This window comes from Solanum dulcamara, chromosome 3 (genome assembly GCF_947179165.1).
Source record: "Solanum dulcamara chromosome 3, daSolDulc1.2, whole genome shotgun sequence".
NCBI classification, from domain to species: Eukaryota; Viridiplantae; Streptophyta; class Magnoliopsida; order Solanales; family Solanaceae; genus Solanum; species Solanum dulcamara.
The window spans coordinates 70,927,518-70,946,631 of NC_077239.1; the positions used below are offsets into that span (position 1 = coordinate 70,927,518).

The 19,114-nt window shown below is 29.8% G+C and overlaps 1 protein-coding gene across 1 annotated transcript; it reads right to left on the bottom strand.

The window, feature by feature from the left end:
• Positions 1-5,419: 5,419 nt before the first annotated feature.
• Positions 5,420-10,769, bottom strand: LOC129881736 (protein indeterminate-domain 12). The gene is made up of 3 exons (XM_055955845.1): positions 10,412-10,769; positions 9,082-9,478; positions 5,420-6,661 (listed from the first exon to the last, which is right to left on the bottom strand). Exons 1-3 carry the CDS (start codon positions 10,590-10,592, stop codon positions 5,764-5,766), a joined length of 1,476 nt encoding a protein of 491 aa, XP_055811820.1. The 5' UTR covers positions 10,593-10,769; the 3' UTR covers positions 5,420-5,763.
• Between the last annotated feature and the right edge of the window lie 8,345 nt (positions 10,770-19,114).

Sequence of the window (19,114 nt, forward strand, 5' to 3'; positions counted from 1 at the left end):
TTGATGTATACAAATAAAAAGAATAGTAGTAACTAATATAATTTGAAGTTCAAATTTTATTCGAACATGTAAATTGAATTTCTTAAGTTGTACTCTTTTATAAACATAAAAACTCATAATTTGTGAAACTATTAGAACTTCTCAAACACTTTACATTTTTACAAAATGAACAAATCATAATTAATAAACAAGTTTTGGAAAATTTTAAAACGTCAAATTAATTAATCACATTACAAATTTTCAAATACATAAATTTTACAAAGATTCACCGGTCCAATAAATCAAGTAACTAGATGTTCTTTATAAATTTCTTCCACATGGTGCGGACAATTCTCCATGTCGAGCATGGGTTTTTATAAAATTTAAAATTATGAGTTCATTTTGGGTAAAATATAAGTCAAATTTTATATTTTTAAAAAGTTGAAATCACAATATGAAAATCCTACCTTTTGGAGAAATTGAGATTTGAAAGCATGATTTAAAGTTGAAGTTGAAATTTTGTCCAAATTTCATAAATAAACATTAATTTAAAATCAAAATTTGAAATCACACTTTCAAATCCTATGGCCAAACAGTTGGGCAGCCCGATCATCCAATTCGCTCCAACAAACATGCATGGTTCTGTAGTCAAAGAAACTTCGTCAATAGCTAGAGTTTTGTTGGGTGAAGAATTATTTTGCTTATCCTATTCGAGCTCACACTAGGAAAGAGATTTCATCTTTCCAAGAATTCAGCTAATTCTAACTCATTTTAATAATTTATGAATTGAATAAGAATTAAAAAAAAATCTAAAGGGGGATTATCAAGATGGCAAACATCCTTCATCTTCAATTTTAATTTTAAGATTATATATTCGAATTATCAAATAAGCAAAAGTGCAGAAGCTTAGGTAGGTAAAAGTTTATTTTTGTTTGTTTGTAATTATTATTACTAAATTCCTTGGGGGAGGACTACTTCTTTTTTAGGCCATGATGGACTATAATTCATTCTTCGGAAAATGACCTAAAATGTCATTGAGTTATTGGAAATAGGCCTAAAATGTCTCTGACATCTATTTTTAGGTCCAAAAATGATTTTTTTTTAATGGAAAAGGGCATGAGAGACATTTTTATATCATTTTCAATAGTTTGAGGGCATTTTAAAGCCCTCTTCAGTAATTAAAATTCTGTTAAATAAATTTTGATTTATAATTAATTTTAAAATAATTAAATTATAACCAATAGATGACTAAAAAAATTATTCAAATTATTTAATTAAAATTCTGTTAAATAAATTTTAATTTATAATTAATTTTAAATAATTAAATTGTAATCAATAAATTACGGCCACAGAACTTGTAGCTTTTTACGGAGTGAACACCTAACTACAAGCTTAAGTAAGCTTAAGTAGGCGCGTGAGAAAGTAAAATTTTCGGCACATCAGATTACTTCAACCATAAAAAAATATTACAATTCTCATTTTTCTTTATTTTTTGTCTCTTTTCCAAAAATCTCTCTCTCTTCTCATCCTATTTTTTCTCCCTAAACCCTTCTCTTCCGCCACTTTTAAAGTTTGCCATCATTTTCTTTGTGTCTGTCTATAATTTCTTTCTCCTTCATCTTTTAACATTGCAATTTATGAATCCATGAATTATAATAAAATGCTTATTTGTGCATATGAGTGTTCTTTAATTATGAGAATTTCATGATCGAATAATAATCCGGATATAATTGAACTGTAGCTAATCAAAGTTATTCGAGGAACAAACAAAAATACATTTTAAAAGTGGATAATCACTTATTTGCTAAGAATTTCATACGAAAGAAAAATTCATTCAAATGGAAGAAAAGCTTCATCCAAATGAACCATACTATTTGACGAGAAAACATTCAAATAGCAGACCAGAAACATTCGAAATCTACAATTGACGCCGATTATTAGACTTTTTATGAGTGATTCTTTAGAAAAAGCATTTGTACAAAAGAGAAAAATCGGGTAATTAGGGATGATTTGAGTAAATTGAGGGATTAAATAAAAGCTTTTGAAAGATGGTAAATATTAATACAAGTGATTGTCGATCTTTAACATTTCTGATTAAAAAAATATTTTCCTTCATACCAAAACACACGCTTAATGATGACTTAAAAAGATGAAGTTATTATTGTAACTGTTGTTTTATCCCAAATATATGGGATATATAAGGTAGGAGCAGTAATTGATATTTGGTCATACATGGAATTTATTGACCCCACTCAAAGTTTCTCACAGTAAACCCCAAAATTGTATTAACCTTAAACGGGAAAAATAGATTATACCCTCTGCTTAAAATGGCTAATCCTCCAAAAAAAAAAAAAAAATTGACCAAATTTTCGAACAAAAATTATTAATCGGAAGCCAAAAAAAATATTCATCCAAGACTACTTCAAGGAACTGAAGACTACAGCTTAAAGGAATAAATCAATTAATTAATTAAATAAACAAAATGTTTTTTTTAGGGTTAAACTATAGTATTTTCATATTTCGAGAAAAAGTATTTCTTGTTTTTCATTTTGATTCCCGTACAAATGAAGTGATATTAGCCTTATTAATTATAAGGGAAAAAGAGCAAATATATCCCTCATAATTTAAAACAGTTATATCCATTATTAAAAAATAGTGTAGACATATCCTCATCATTTAATAATAGTGCATATTATCCTTTATCGTCTAATAAATAATGCATATTTATCCTTTTTTTAATAGATTAATTTATTTTTTTAAAAATGTCACATTAACTCTAAGAAGTACTTCACCCATTTGTTTTGCCAACGATCCAACTAAAAATGTCATCCCTCTTGAACTGATTATCTTGTTGCAATAAAGCAAACTTAATAATAAATCTAATGAAAAATTAGATTTTGTCCGTGAGGATACAATTTAGGATGAAACTTTTTTAAAAATTTATTTCTTCCAAAAAAAAAGAGATTTAGAATTAATATAAAAGGGTTATAGTAACCCATTGTCTTCTGGTGAGGTTGCCACAATATGAACATTCTTCGTACAACAACAATAACTATCTAGTGAGATCCTATAAATGTGGGTCTGAAGAGGGTAGAGTGTATGCAGTTCTTATCACTATCTCATGAAGGTAGAGTTGTATTTGAAAGACACTCGGCTCAAATACAATAAATTCAAGTACAAAGAAGAAAGAAATCATAGCAAGTGCTACGCCTACAAGAAAAGAACAAGAACAAACAAAGCAATGTAATAATCAGAACATTATAAAAACAGATAATGATTGATATCAAAAGCAAGAATTATAAAAATACGGCTAGTACAACTTCACCGTAAGAATTATTCGAATAGGATAATAGTAACACTCGTATCCTAATTAGAGGTAGGCATAGTATGCTATGATACATTAATGAAAGTTTTTTTCGATAATTTTTATTTTTATTTTTAAAAATATTATCTTATTATCATATCTAATTAATTTGGAAGAGTTCAATATTTTTAAGTTTGAATTTGATATTATTTATGGTTAATCAAAATTCTTATATAGTTTATTCGATTTTGACTTACATAACTCATATAATAAGTGAATCATAACTTTGACTTTTCAAGAAACATTTCAGTTATATCATACTATCACATTATGCATATAGAAATATTAAAAAGAAAATACAAGCAATTCTCTCAGTTAATCAATTACACAAAAAAGACATTTCAATTAATAATATAAAGTAGTCAAAATCTGAAGGCTTAGAGCTCGTTTTGATTGGCTTACAAGTTGATGAAGTTTTCAACTTTTTTGAGTGTGTGACTGACCAACTTAAAGTCATTTTGTGCTTAAAATAAGCCCAAAAAGATAATTGAACCTGTTTGACTTAGCTTATCTAAAGTTACTTATAAGCCAAAAAAAATTAAGTTGGACTATCACAACTTTTTTTTTGGCTTATAAGCTACTTTTTCCTTATAAGCTATTTAAGATAAGCTAAGGTAAATAGGCTCTGAAACAATTAGTTTTGTACTAATGCTAGTTTATATATCTGTTAGTATTATAATACTAATATACATGAATGGTATGTAATAACATACTCCGATATGACATTAGATAACTTTTTTTTTTATAAATACTGAATATCATATCAAATATTTAAAAAATTAAAATAAATATGATAAATATCATAATACTGAAATCACGATATAAAAATTTTCAATTTTAATATGATAATTCGATATCTACTCTACTACGCCCAACTTTAATAAAATCGTAAAATACACTTGACAACATTTGTACGGAAAATTTTAGTTGCCTTTAATTTCATTATGTATATTAATGAGTCATGTCGTTTGGTAGCAAATAAGAAGGGATGGCGATGAGGCGGGACAATTGCAAAGCAGATTTTATCTTATGCGGATGCGGGACGAATTTATCTTTCTGTGGATGTAAGGTAGGTTAAATTTATTTTGAAAAAAATTGGTGCGAGTGCAGGGTGAATTGCGGAATTTTCATAGATGCATATATAAGAAAGTCACGAACCTTGCCCACATCCAAAATTACATTGAACTAGACATAGTTATCAATTCATAATTTATTAAAGTGTATAATTATGAGTACTAAATAAAAGTATATTTTTACAGCGTAAGTATCACATATATTTTATTTATTTATTACTCTCAGTAGGTATAAAATTGAGTTTGAATAAATTTTTTCCTTGATGACTACCACTTTGTTACGGTAATTTATTTATAAAATTCAATCCATTTCCCAGTTCAATTAAAGATACTCCGTCGTGACAAAAATGAAAACAAGGTATCATATAATTGTACAACAATGGAATATTAAAATTTCCAGCAAAGAGTATGATTATGACAGCCAAACAATAATTAGCGGAAAAATCATTTAAAAAAAAATGAATTTCATTTTTAGTTATAAAACTCAATTTTAAAAAAATTAAAATTAAAATATGCGAAGTGAATTTATGGAAAAAGGGATGGAGAAAAATTAATGCAAATAATTTTTTTGTTATGCGGGACGATGAAGTCTTTACGAATTTATGCGAATGCCTACCCCCGCCCCCATCCCCCAAACAATCCCCTTTGCTATTCCTACAAATGAGGATGATGAAATAGTATATTCAAATCCCGTTTGCTATTCCTATAAATGAGGATGATGAAATAGAAGATGTACATAGATATTATCTCTATCACTATAAAATAGAGAAATTGATTTCAATAAATTCTTGACTAAATAGATAAAGGAAAAGAAATAAAAATATAATAATAAAAAAATATGACAATAAATAACAAGACACAAAATACGTGAAACAATATATAATAATACACAACCTAAAAGAAAATCAACTAATAAGATGTGTAGAGGAAATTATCCCTCCACTTTTTCCTATACGAAGTGCGAGAACAAACAATAGGTTATTTAATTCTCGGCCTCCGCTCCTTTCTGTTGGCCGACGAAATGCAGTTTACGATAACAAAGTGCCGAAGTAATATAATCCGAAAACACTTAAAATATCTTTTAAAAAGTACCATATGCATTACCAACATGAAAAGTTTAAAAACTAAAACAGAAAAACATAAAAATGGTTCTTGCAAAATAAGAAAAACTAAAAGATCTAATTTCTTTGTCCTTTTTTTTGGGTTTTCCTCTTTCTAGTTTTTTTTTTTTTTTTGGTTGCAGCTTCTTGCTAGTCTCTTTCTTCCTCTCTGTTCATGATAGAGATATCTCCCTAAATTCTAACAGTGAGTCTCTGCAAAATTCACCATTCATAGCAGCTTCCTTCATCAGCAATTCCCCCATGTTCCTGTTGTACTTTCAGCAGCAGCAAAACCAAAGCCCAATTGATGATTTTTCAATACCGAATGGTCACGCTCATAAAGTGCTTGTTGAAAGTCCTGGATCCCATTTCCACCATATGACAACAGCACCCCATTCCCCACATTCCCATTGGGCGCCATAACCCGCCCTCCTCCTCCTCCACCACCCCCAGCTGATGATGAAGACTCCTCATTATGATCTCCTGTCAAACCCAGAAAATCCCTCGTCAGATTGTCCCTTTTCTGCCAATCGCTCGTAATATTTTCCGATCCAAAACTGGGAAAACCATCGGGATAAATCTTGGGTGTCACGTGACCTAGAGTGGCTCTGTTTAGGTGGGCCATCGTTGAATTCACGTGACTCACAGTGGAGTGGGCACCCATAGTAGCTGCTTTCTGAAGCAACGCTGTAGCAGAGAGTTGAGGGGAAGGGATTGAGAAAGAACCCCTGTGAAAAACTGGATAATGGTCATGGTAAAACGGCAGGGAAGATGAAATTGGCAAGTGAATGGATTCGGTCTTGATTGGAACAGGGTGGAGAATTTGATAGTAATTTTCTTCATGATGGGTATGGTTAGGGTTCAAAGGGATTTGAGACTCCCATGGGTTGAGGGAGTTATGGGTTGTCACAGCCGTAGAAGCGGCGGCCATTGGCGGCGGAGGGTTGGCGAAATGACGCTGGTTGGCCGGGAAAGGGAAGAGCGATGATTGGTTGAGATGGAAATTGGGTTCGCCAATGGCATCTGAGTTAGCCATGGTGGAGGCAACGGCGGCTCTATGCATTAGCGCTGAGTTTGCTGAGAGCCTGGCACTTTCTGCAGCCAAAGCATCACAAAATGCTCTGTGTGTCACGAAACTGTCCTTCCTGCCAAATACATTTGCAATAACACAACATTCAATACAACAACATCAACATATTCAATATAAAAAATTTCATAACTGTAATCTGAAGAGGAGCGGTATCAGTATGTACACAGTCTAAGTCAAAATCACTAAGAGAAAAAAAAGAAAATACAATAGTGAAGAAACTAACACAACATCAAACATATTCAATGTAATTTCATACGTAGGTAGGTATGTACACAATATTAGAAAAAAATTGTTTCAGATAGACCTTCCATTCAACTAAACATATCAACATCACTAAGAAAATAAAGAAATATAAAGTAATAAAGAAACTAACACACATTCAGTGACATGATTTAAATTCATTACCTTTAACTTGAAATTTGTTAAGTAATTATAAAAGTATTGACACATTTATAAAGAACAGATTTCATTAAATCTAAATTCTGTACTTGTCGACCGTGGCAACAATATTGACCAGAGATAAAACTATTGTAAGGTAGAAGTGAAGATTTGATTCATTAGTGTTCCTCCACTTATCATTCAAAACATTAAAACAAATAGTAATAATAAATAGCATCAAGAATCATAGAAACATCAACAAGATAAAATGAGCATTTACACTATTAGTTCACTTAAAAAAAAAGGTTTTAGCTCCATTTTGCAAATAGAGAAAATTAAGAATGACATTTAGTAAAGGATTTCCCCCATGAAATATATGCACTATACATACTTTCCTGTTTTACAAAAAAAAGATAAAAAGGCTTTGGGACACCTAACAAAAAAGATACAACTGTGCATGCGTTATGGGGAGAAATGTCACAAAACTTTGATAAAAGGTAAAGAAATAAAATAAAAATGGAGTCATGGAGGGTCAAAATTAAAAGTATGTAATTATAGAATAATGGTTATGATTGTTGTGAGTAAGAGAGAAAAAGGGGATAAAGACAAGACAGTTGACTGATGTTTCAACATTTGCATGCAAAAGCAAAGGAAAAAAAAATAGTATATGATATAAAATTGGCAGGGACATAACATACTACCTCACCTAAAAGCCTTCTTTGAAATCTGAGCTCTCATGCACGAACCCAACTCTAAGTCACACAACATGCACTAATCAACCCAACCCAAGTATATAACACTTTTTAAAATTCGCGATCCGAATTGTCTCGATAAAAAGTTATACGGTATATTTAAGATTTTTTTAAATGTATATATATAAATTTTAAATTTTCTAAGCATAAGATTAGATATTGATTTACTAGTTGAGGGGGTCCAAAATTCTCTTTGAATTTCCAAATTCAAACCCCCGACACTATATTTTTATTTTTTGACACTCTTAGTAAAAATTCTGGATTCGACACTACAATATACGCATCAATATGTATTAATCAGTAGCTATGATGACTTCAGCAGTACACAGGGTATCTGCAAGTGAATAATGATACCCTCCATTGAAAGTTTTGAAAAACAATAAGAGTTTCAAGATTCTCGACCATGAGTCACAAGAAAGCATTCAACCTTTTTCTTTGATTGTTTTATAGGATGTCATCACTCTATTTTTAATTAATTTAACAAAATTGAATAAAACTAGCTTTAGCATCAAAATATATCTAAAAGAGACTTTGTCTCTAGCTGAGAATAAATTATACAAGCTAGTGTAAAAATAAATAAATTTATATTGACATTTTATGTAAAAATAATAATTTTGGAACCCCAAGAAAACTCGTATCCATCACCCTTCTGGTGCACACTAGATAAATCCACATATAAGATATGAATTATCCTAGACAACCTCAGTGCGACGACCTCGATTGAAAAGGTGTTGGCAAGGGGAATCGAGCCCTAACCTCTCTTATGGGATACCACCTGTTGCACCAACTCAGTCATTCATACGGGTTCACTCTGTGTAAATTAAACTTATCCCAGAAAAAGGGTAACATAAAATCCTGATTTCTTGGCATTTTAAATAAAAAATTAATCTTTTGGGTGCCAAGTAAATCTAAACCCCTGGCATGTTTCAGAAATATTGAGGAAAAATGCATTCAATTTTCTTTGTTAGATATATCCCTCTGTCAACAGTCAACAAGGACTATTTGTATTTATTTGTGTCCGTTTCTACACTAGCTACCTGCCACAACAAATTTTATTTCTATTTTAATTTTTTTTGACCAATTTTTTTTTAAAAAAACACTCCGTGTAGTGTTCACACTACTCTTGTGTAAGAACAGCCACAAAACAAAAACTAAGTACTGCTAATAAAAACATACACATTCCCAACTGAGTATATGACATCACAAATTTTGTTAAAACAAAAAACGATTTAGCCTTGAAGAAAAAATAATACATGTAACACTTGTAGACTCTACGAAAATATTATCAAGCTATATACGTACATGTACATAACTGATGTCAGTATATATAACTTAAATCGCGTACCTGGAGAAGACGGTTCCACAGTCACATCTATACTCTTTTGTACCACAGGTTTTAGAGTGAGCCTTCCAATCAGATTGAACAGCATAAATCTTGGAACATTTGTCACATTTCCATTTTTTTTCACCATGTTTTCTACAAAAATGTTTCTTAATTCCAGTGAGGTCACCAAGTGCCCTAGAAGGATGATGATGAATACATGTTGGTTCAGGGCAAACATAGGCTTTTTTCCTGTTTTCTTTGTTGTTCTTTTGCTTCAATTTCCATGGAAGGTTATGACCCCTCCTATGAAGTTGAAGATTTTGGTCCCTTTGAAATCCCTTGTTACAAATCTCACACACAAATCTATTTGTTGCTAAAAGGGTCTTTGGTGATAAAGCTATCACTTCAGCATCTGGATCTGTTACATGACAAACAATCAACATTCAATTTTGTAACACACACAAAAAACAAAATCAATTTAGGTTATGTATGTAAAAAAATTAAAATTTTGTGTACCAATCATGAAATATCAAGATTTAACTCGCAATTGAGAACTAAAAATAAATAAATAAATAAATCTACGTTAGGTATGTTAACATTTTCTTAAAATATTTTGCCTCTAGGGGTAAAAAAATCATGGGATACCAATATTTGAAATCCTAGCTGAAACCAAAAAAGAAAAAAAATCAATCTAGGTTATGTATGAAAACTTTTTTTTATTTTTTGCACTTAGCGGCGAAAAATCATAGAGTATCAAGATTCAAATCACAATCGAGATAAAAGTAAAAAACTCAATCTAGGTTATGTAAATTTTTTCTTTTTTTGTACCTAGCGACGAAAAATCATGGGATATCAAGATTTAAATCACAGGACAAAATAAAAAATTCAATCTAGGTTATACAATTTTTTTCCTTTTTGCGCTTAGCGGCGAAAAATCATGGAATATCAAAATTTAAATCACCGAGATAAAGAAAATCAATCTAGGTTATGTATGTAACATTTTTTTTGCACCTAGTGGTGAAAAATCATGAGATATCAAGATTTAAATCGCTCCGACTAAAAAAAATTTAATCAATCTAGGTTATGTAGGTAAATTTTTCTTTTTTTGCATCTAGCGGCGAAAAATTATGAGATATCAAGATTTAAATCCCAATCGAGACCAAAAAAAATATTAAATGATTTTTTTCCATCTTTGAATGTTATGTTTTGATTAACAAGAAGAGTTACTCGATACTTGTACTGATAGCAGATACAACTGGCGAAACAATCGAGGTACACACAAGCTGTATCCCGACCACCGCCGCTATATGAAAAAAAGGATAAAAGAAAGTAGATTTTTATTTTAAAGTACCAGGATTTCCAGGGAGACTTCTTTTTTTCTTGATCTTCTGTGGTTGTTCGTGGTGGTTGTGATTTGAGATCATGTTTTGAGCCATGGAAGAAATAACACTAGTAGCTTCTTCAGAGAAGATAAAGCAACCGCTACTCTGATGATATATTTGTTTGTTCCTCATTTCTTCTTCATTATTCATACTTATATACTAACAATTAATTAATAAATACAAATCTAACACCTACTTTAGCTTGTAACAACCTTTGGTTTTATTGAACCAACAAAAGTTAATTCAGATACACAAAATCCAAATTCTGGATAACAAAACAACTAAGCATCAATTTTGTTTTGAAGTAAAACAGGTGGCACTTATAATTTAGCTAGCTAGTTGTAATTTGTTAGAGTAAAAATAACGCCAATAATAATAATAAAGAGAGACCAAAAAATAAAAATTGAAAGAAGAAGAAATTAATTAATTTAAAGAAAGAAAAATAGAAAGAACAAAAGAATTGTCTTGTGAAGTATGAAGATGATGGGTGATTCTCTAAGGTCACTATCTAATAACAATGGATATATAGCTTGTTCAGAGAAAATTTTTAGCAAGAGCAAAAATGTAAAGAAAGAGAAGAGAATATTGGACAATAGGTTGGGTTTATAAGTAGTACTCCTTACTATATACTCTCACTCCCCTTCGATTTACGTGACGATATTTGACTGAACACAAAAATTTTGAGAAAAAATTGATTTATAATTTAAAATGAGTTATAAATATGCGTATGTTTTGTAATAATTTTATTAAGGGTAAAATAAATATTTTAATTTGTATTTTATTTTTCATTCGATGTACGATATCCGTATTTGAGTTAGACTAATCCGAACTAACACCGCGTATGGCCACATTCAGAGTGAAGTGCTTCTAATTACCAAGGATTTTTCCATACTTATAAATCGAACCCGAGACCTCTGATTAAGAGAGAAACAACCCTATAATTTAAAGGTTAAATTCTTACTAAATGTAGGTTTTAGAAATATTTTTTTCCGGGACTAATCAAAAAGGAAACAATATTACATAGACAAATGAGGTTTGCTCAAGTGATTGAGTACTTCCATCATCCATCGACGATAAATTGAGGGTTCTAGTCACACTTACGAATATTACGTGCACACTCTTGTCGTGAAAAGTAAAGCGGAAAAAATCGTCACATAAATTAAGACAGAAAAAATATATATTATAGAGCGACCCCACTTTGGTTAATTACCCTTACTAACCCCACCAAGTTACCCAATACTCCTCTTTTTGTAGCTATCAATCTATCTATATATGCAAATAATAAAGGGAACCATCATATATATCAGTATCGAAGGAAATTATCAACAGTAGGTAAAATCTTTGTACTGTTTACAGAACGTGATGATTAATATGGCAGACTAAAGTTTGGAAAATTTGGAAGGTCAAAAAATGATTTAGAAATAAATAAAAATTGAATTTAATTTATATACGTGAATGATATAAATTTTTTATATGCATTTTAACTTGTTTTAGCAGATAATTTAACTTATTTTTCAGATTATTAAATTTCTTTTTACAAACTACTTGCATTATTTTCTAGGTGGTCCAATAGTACTATGGAAAAAAACTAGCTATAAAAATTTATGTTACTAAATTCTACATAGTCCGTCACTATCACAATTTTTTGATAATATGTGGTTAATTTATTATTAAATAAAATTAGTTTTTTGATAATATGTGGTTAATTTATTATTAAATAAAATTAGTGATGAATTTTTTTATGTTTAGAAATATACATATTGTCCATACTAATTGAGAAGCTTAAAAAGCTTGAGAATAATATTGGGATATGCATGGTCCTAAAAAAGGGCAAATTAAAGGTGATAGCAGCTAATAAAGTAACGTCTGAATATTATCACACACAACGATCGAATTAAATAAAATATTCTCCATATATTTTTTCTCTATATATTATAACCCCACGGGCCACTACGTCTAAATCATCATGATTGAATGTTACCAAAGACAAAAATATCAAGTAAAGTTTGCTCGAGGTGTAATTAGTAATCACCTTTTTATTAGACAATTTTATGTGAATAGTTATTCACTATTTATTTATTTATTTATTTATTTATTTATTTTAGTTAGATATATACATATTATTATTTATTAATGTAATATTTCCATATTTTAGTATTTATTTATTATTATTTGTTGTTTTGTATGCCTCTACTTTCTTACTGTTATATTATTGTTTATGTCTTAATAAATATTATGTTTTGCTTTCTTTGAGTCGGAGGTATTTTGGAAACAGTCTCTCTACGATCTGACTTGATAATGATAAGATTTGTGTACACTTTAACCCCACAAAACTTCACTTGTGGAACTAGGGACTATATATTTTGTATATACATATTATTTATTAATTATATACATATTATATATAAATTATATATATTTGATTGTTTTTAGTTTAAATGGTTGAAAAAGCGTCTATTTAGATTTTATTATTATTATTATCCCACACCCTCTAATTCTCTCTATTTGAATGAACATATATAGTTTGCAAAAGGAAAAAAAAAACAGCATAAAGAAAATATAACACTTTAAAACAATTCTATTTTCAAGTAATTGGAATTTGTTGAATATATATATATATATATAATGTTGAGATTTCAATATTAAAATTTGTTAAAAAGTTGGGAGGTCTTCTTTCCATTTTGCAAAGCTGTCCTTTTTCTGTTTTTAAGCGCTGCAAATGATTTAATTATTTTTTTCATATCTATTCAAAAGTAAGTATATACTAATACTGTTTTATTATGCAAGTTGTTAAATGCAGCATTCTCTATCGTCATGATCACTTGAGAAGTTTAGCTATCAAGAAACAGGAATTGATAGTCCTTCTAAAAAAAATTGCACATTCTTTAATCATTATTTCTTGAAACAAATGCTTTTTAATTTATTTATCTGATTTAAATTTACGGAACTTTCTTGTACTAAAGAATATTTTTGAATTTTATGATATTAAATTATATATATATATATATAAAAATATAATAAAATATTTTTTAATTTTATGATCTTAAATATGTCACGAAAAAATTGAAATTAAAATATTGCTAAAAAAAATAATAATCGAAAGGTGAGAAATGTTTAATTTCTTGTTTCCAATGATATATACTGATGAAGCCTTTTTTTCTTCTCTCTTTTTCTTTGCAAGTTCTGTCGTTTCCTGCCTTTTATTTCATTTGATCCTCCTAGTAAGAGACATCCTAGTTTCTTACGATAATAAAACAATTTTAATTCTTCTCTGTTGTAAATATAAATTTATTTTAAAAATATTCAACTATATAAACATGGATTAGTGATCCTAGGTAGTGTATATTACCGCTATAATTTTTATATAAGGTTTCTGTTTTTTTTTAAATAAAATATATAAAGTTTTGCGCTTAATTTACATTCAAAAGCTAGTTTAAGGGAGAAAGATTGTCGATTTTAAAAGGAGCTCATAATTTTATTTGTTCACTTATGTGGGACATTCATTTCATCCAACTCCCCACCCCCAGATCTAGACATTCTTTATCCGAAATTCTACTGTTTGCTCTAGAGTGTGCTTATTCATGAATCGAGAGTATTTTTATTCACGCAAATGTGTTTCTAGGGGGCCACATCAAATCGGGTCTCTCTCATAGTGTTAAGAATTAATTACATTATTTCTCTACTCTTTTCTAAATTATAAAAATTCCTTAAAATTTATGGATTTCGGATACATTACTGGACTTTCGGATACATCAACAAATATTCAGATATATAGGGGAAGGATGTATCCGAGAGGGGAAGAATGTATCAGAGAGGGAATAGGACATCCGGATGTATAAGAAAGGGATGTATCCGAGAGGGGAGAGATGTATTAGAGAAGAGAGGGATGTATCCGAGAGGGTGATGAGAATGTATCAGCGAGTGAGGAGTGATGTATCCGAGAGGAGATTTAAAAAAAAAATTAAAATAGTAGAGAATTTTAGAGATTATGATAAAATAAGATGTGTATTTAAGTAATTTTCTTATCTTTTGTTATTCCAACTCAACAACAACAATAACATACCTAGTATAATTCTATATATGAGATTTTAAAAGAATAGAATATACACATTAGAAATTAAATACTTATTTTTAAAAAATTCTCGACTCAAATAACGCATATCAAAACCCGTTGGTTTTCTTATAACTCCAACCCGAATAGCAAAAATAATTTTAGGAATATAATGAACCATCTTATCCTTCGAATTCTCAAATTAATTAAATCTTGAAATTAGCATTCTCATTACATGGCTGAAAATATTGAGTTTTTAGCTTGGTAGAATTATTGTTGAAGTTCCATGTTAATGTGTTTTGTCCTCTTGGGAAAAAAATTAGATATATTTTCTGAATAATGCGAAATTATTAATTGTGTCATTTTATTTGTGTGCTAATCATTTTTAGTTAGTGCAGGCTAATTTGGTAACCATGGGAGCAATTTTAACCACAATTATTAACGGAAAGCAAAAATAAACAGTGTAACATTATTCAAGAGCAAATTTAAATTTTTCTATTGTACTTTTATCTTCGTCTTCATATTCTACGTTTTTTTCTTTTTATTTAGGGATCTTTACCCAAATAATCATCTGGATTCCCTTTTTACTTTTCTCATGCATCGATATACATAAATATACTCCAGTTATACATAATTATATACATTAAATAGATAATACATAGAAAATACTTTCGTTGCTGTGGAATAAGAAGTCTTTATATCTTAATGAACATATTTAGTTTATTCAAAGCTATTAGAGCGGAATTCACTTTTTGAGTATGCACACACACACATACCACCACCAACAATAACAACAACATATCAAGTGTTGTTTCCTTTTTCTTGTGATTAAGGATTAGGGTAATAGGCCCAATGAGTTCGTAATTTGTTTATGGATTTTTTTTAAATATACATCTTCTTTTATTATAATCTCTAAATTTTTTTATCATTTAAGAAAATCCAAAAATCCTCTCTCTGATACATCACTTCCCACTGGCTGATACATCCCTATCCCCCTCTTGGATACATCTCTCCCTCTCTGATACAATATCCCTTCCCTCTCGAATACATCCCTCCCCTCTCAGATACTTCCCTACCCTATGTATCTAAATGTCCTATCCCTTCTCTGATACATTTCTATTCCCTCTCTGATACATTCCTCCCCTCTCGGATACATCCCTCCCCTATATATCCGAATATCTGCTGATGTATCCAAAAGTCCAGTAATGTATCCGAAATTCATAAATTTTAAGGGATTTTTGTAATTTAGAAAAGAGTAGGGAAATAATGTAATTAACTCTTAACACTATGAGATTTATGAAAATTACACTTTGTTTATAGCATTATAAAAAAATCCCAAAATTTCAATTAAAAATACATACTCAATATAGTCCCACAAAATAGAATATGAGGAGAACAAAATTTACATAGATCTTTTAACACAGATATATAATATATATATATATCCACCTATTTTTGAAAGAGTTAAAAGTAGTGTTGTGATGTTATGATTGCCATATCTCAGTATTGCACTTTTGAAAAAATATGGAAGGGGTAATTATTTCGAATTGAGTATGCACAATACGTTGATGTGGATAGTATCATATTAATTATTATCATCATAAATCATATTGATGGGGGAAAAGAATAATAAAGGGCCCATATATATGGCTTGTTCACGGGTTCTTCTATTACTAGATTCTCTCATGCAGTACTTCCCCTTCTTTCTTTCTTCCTTCTTTTTGCTCTTATGTAAAAAGGCATTATTGCTCCATGCAAATGAATTTCATCATTTTGCATGACCTATAATAAGCATAACACCAACACTTTTTCTTCTTTATTATTTTCTCTTTTTTTTTTAAATATCGATCAATTTATGCACACCTAAAAAATTTTATCGAAAAAACTATATTATTAGATATAGATTTAATTACTAGTAGAAAGCAAGAAATTAGCAACAGACAAAATTTCATAGCTAAACAATTAAAATTTCATGTGAATCTCATTTAGTTATGGATTAGCGATAAATTATAAGAAAATTCAATTAGTTAGGAATTACCGATAAAATCCATAACTAATTTCATGTTTTTGTGAATATTTTAGGTGTATAGTTTCTGAATTTTAGGATATGAAAACTTACTGATTCAAAACAAATTATTTAATACATATATAAGATTTGTGTTAAAACTATTGAATTCATAAATTATATTGTGATCTACCACTATCTACTATTACTTTTTTAAAAAGATGGGAAGAATCACGACCTTGCATATTATTTGTTTTTATCTTAAAATTTGAGCCATGAGATCATGAATTTTGTTCATACTTCATTGACTATTAAGTGACGCAGATGCAAGACCTCTTCTTTTTTTTGCATTTAAAAACTAAAAAAAGTTCCATTTGTCTTTTAGAAATTTCCAATTTCTCTTGAGTTACTATTACTCTGATTGGAGCTACAAGAGAGCAACATATCATAGAGAATTAGGATATGAAGGACCTATGTCCCCTCAATTCATGTGAATTTGGATCTATATATGGTAGAGATTTATCTAATCAAAACTTGTGTGGGCCAACTTAATTATTTCCTTCCTTCAAACTATAAATATAATTTTGAAATTTTTTGAAGATTTCACACACATTTTCAAAAAGTGAATTCAATTTTCCTTTTATCTTGTCTCTTTTAAAACAAACTCTACTTTGTAAAGGAAATCTTAATCTCTCTTTCTAAAGATAAGTTTATATGGAAATTTGAATGGTCTAATTGTGATTATGTCATGGAACGACCCGCATGATCGTTTTGTATTTTGGAACCCCGTAGCCTTATTGTGTTATTTATGACTTGCGGATATGGGTGACGTGGTTCTTGAGGCGACCAAGTACATTTCAGTAAAGAAATTCTTTTTTGAAAGTTTGAAATGAGAAGTTTGACCAAAGTCAATATTTTGAGCTAACAAGTTCGAATTTGAGTTTTGACAATTCGACTAGGTGTGAAGGCTGAATTGTGACCCAATTAGATATTTTGTACAGATCCTTAGGTGCTCAAAAATAATTTGGACTAGTGGTTTGGTTACTAGTTGATTTGAAGAATTTAGGGTACGCGTCATGGTCAATATTTGATCAGTGGACCTTGGATCGATGATTTGATAATTTCAACATGTTCAGAATGTATAGAAATAACTTAAATATTAATTTTTTTTTGAATTGGAAGAAGAGGGGGGGGGGGGAGCGTTGATCGCGTAGAGATATTTAGGTTGGTCATTGCGATTGCAGAAAGAAGTCTCGCAATTGCGAAGAAGAAATTCTAGGTGGTGTTGGGGTTGTACATTGCAATTACGACTGGGTTGGATCGGATCAGCTAGTCATGATCGCGTGAATTGTGTTGCGTTCACGAAGGGTAATTGATGTCTGGGCTGAATTAAATCTCCAACTTGATGTATTTTGCTTTAATTTTGAGAGCTAGAGATCTAATATTTGGGAGATTTTTGAGGCGTTCTTCATGATTTGGTTCATGGGTAAGATTTTAATATTGATTTTTGTATTTTCCCTCATATTCCATCAATTACTTATCATTATAATCATAGAATTTGATTGAGAAATTAGGAGTTTTTGTCATAAATTTAGAAATGTCATTTTATGGAATTGAAGGTCAATTCGAGATTGAATTTCAATAATTTGAGATTTAGGATCAATACATTATGGGTAAGCTAATTTTTAAAAAAATAAAATTACAGTTTTAACCTCAGAGGCTTGAGATTGATTTTTTGGATTTGAGATAGAAGTATAATAATATGGGTGTCTGTAAACGTGTATGTTTATGTAGACTATGCATTTGAATAGATTGGGATCGTTCCCAATCTTCTTGGAAAGGTAAGGACCTTTTTGATCTTTTAGGCTAAGAATTTAAGGTAAGTTGAGACTTTCTTGACTCTTATGAAGTATTTGTGTTGGTAATTGATAAAATTGATGGGAAATGGGTAACGGAATCCGTATAAATGAAAGAGAAAATAGCCTAAAACCCCCCAATGTATATCCAAAATTCCAACTACACACTCCAACTACACGGGTGTCCTATCACCCTGCTGAATATTTTTTTAAACCTATTTTATACCCCCTTGAAATGTCATAACCAGTTAAGTATCTTGGGGTGTAATACACACGCAAGCCACGTCAACACCACGTCACGCCATATCAACGCCACATAATAAATACAATAAATTTATAATTATTTTTACTATTTTTTCTCTTTTCTTTTATTTTATATCCATTACAAAACCTCCATTATAAAAAGGCATCATCATCTCCAAATCCAACCCATAAACTGAAAAGTTGATTTTTCTATGTTCCATTTTGAAGATACCCAATTTATTATTAAGAAATTTAAGAGAGAGACATATTTTCTAGTGCATAATCACAAGTTGAGCTTTAGAATTTGGAAATTATTAATGAACCCAATTAGTAAAATTAATGATACTTGCTCATTTAATTATATTACTTTTGGATTTTGATTTGTATTTTGTTTTAGAACTTTAATTGAAAAATGATAACTACGTAGTTTAAGGGTTAGAATTGATGAATAAATTTTGGAGAGGAGTGTGAAGAAGAAGAAGATGAAACGTGGGGTGGGTTTGGGGGGGGGGGGGAT

Bases quoted from the DNA above. Each gene is read 5' to 3' on its own strand.
- LOC129881736 (XM_055955845.1), bottom strand. From the start codon at position 10,592: ATGAATAATGAAGAAGAAATGAGGAACAAACAAATATATCATCAGAGT. The intron at 9,479-10,411 runs GTACTTTAAAAT...GTCATGTAACAG, and splicing joins AAGTCTCCCTGGAAATCCTG to ATCCAGATGCTGAAGTGATA. The intron at 6,662-9,081 runs GTACGCGATTTA...TGTATTTGGCAG, and splicing joins TGTGGAACCGTCTTCTCCAG to GAAGGACAGTTTCGTGACAC.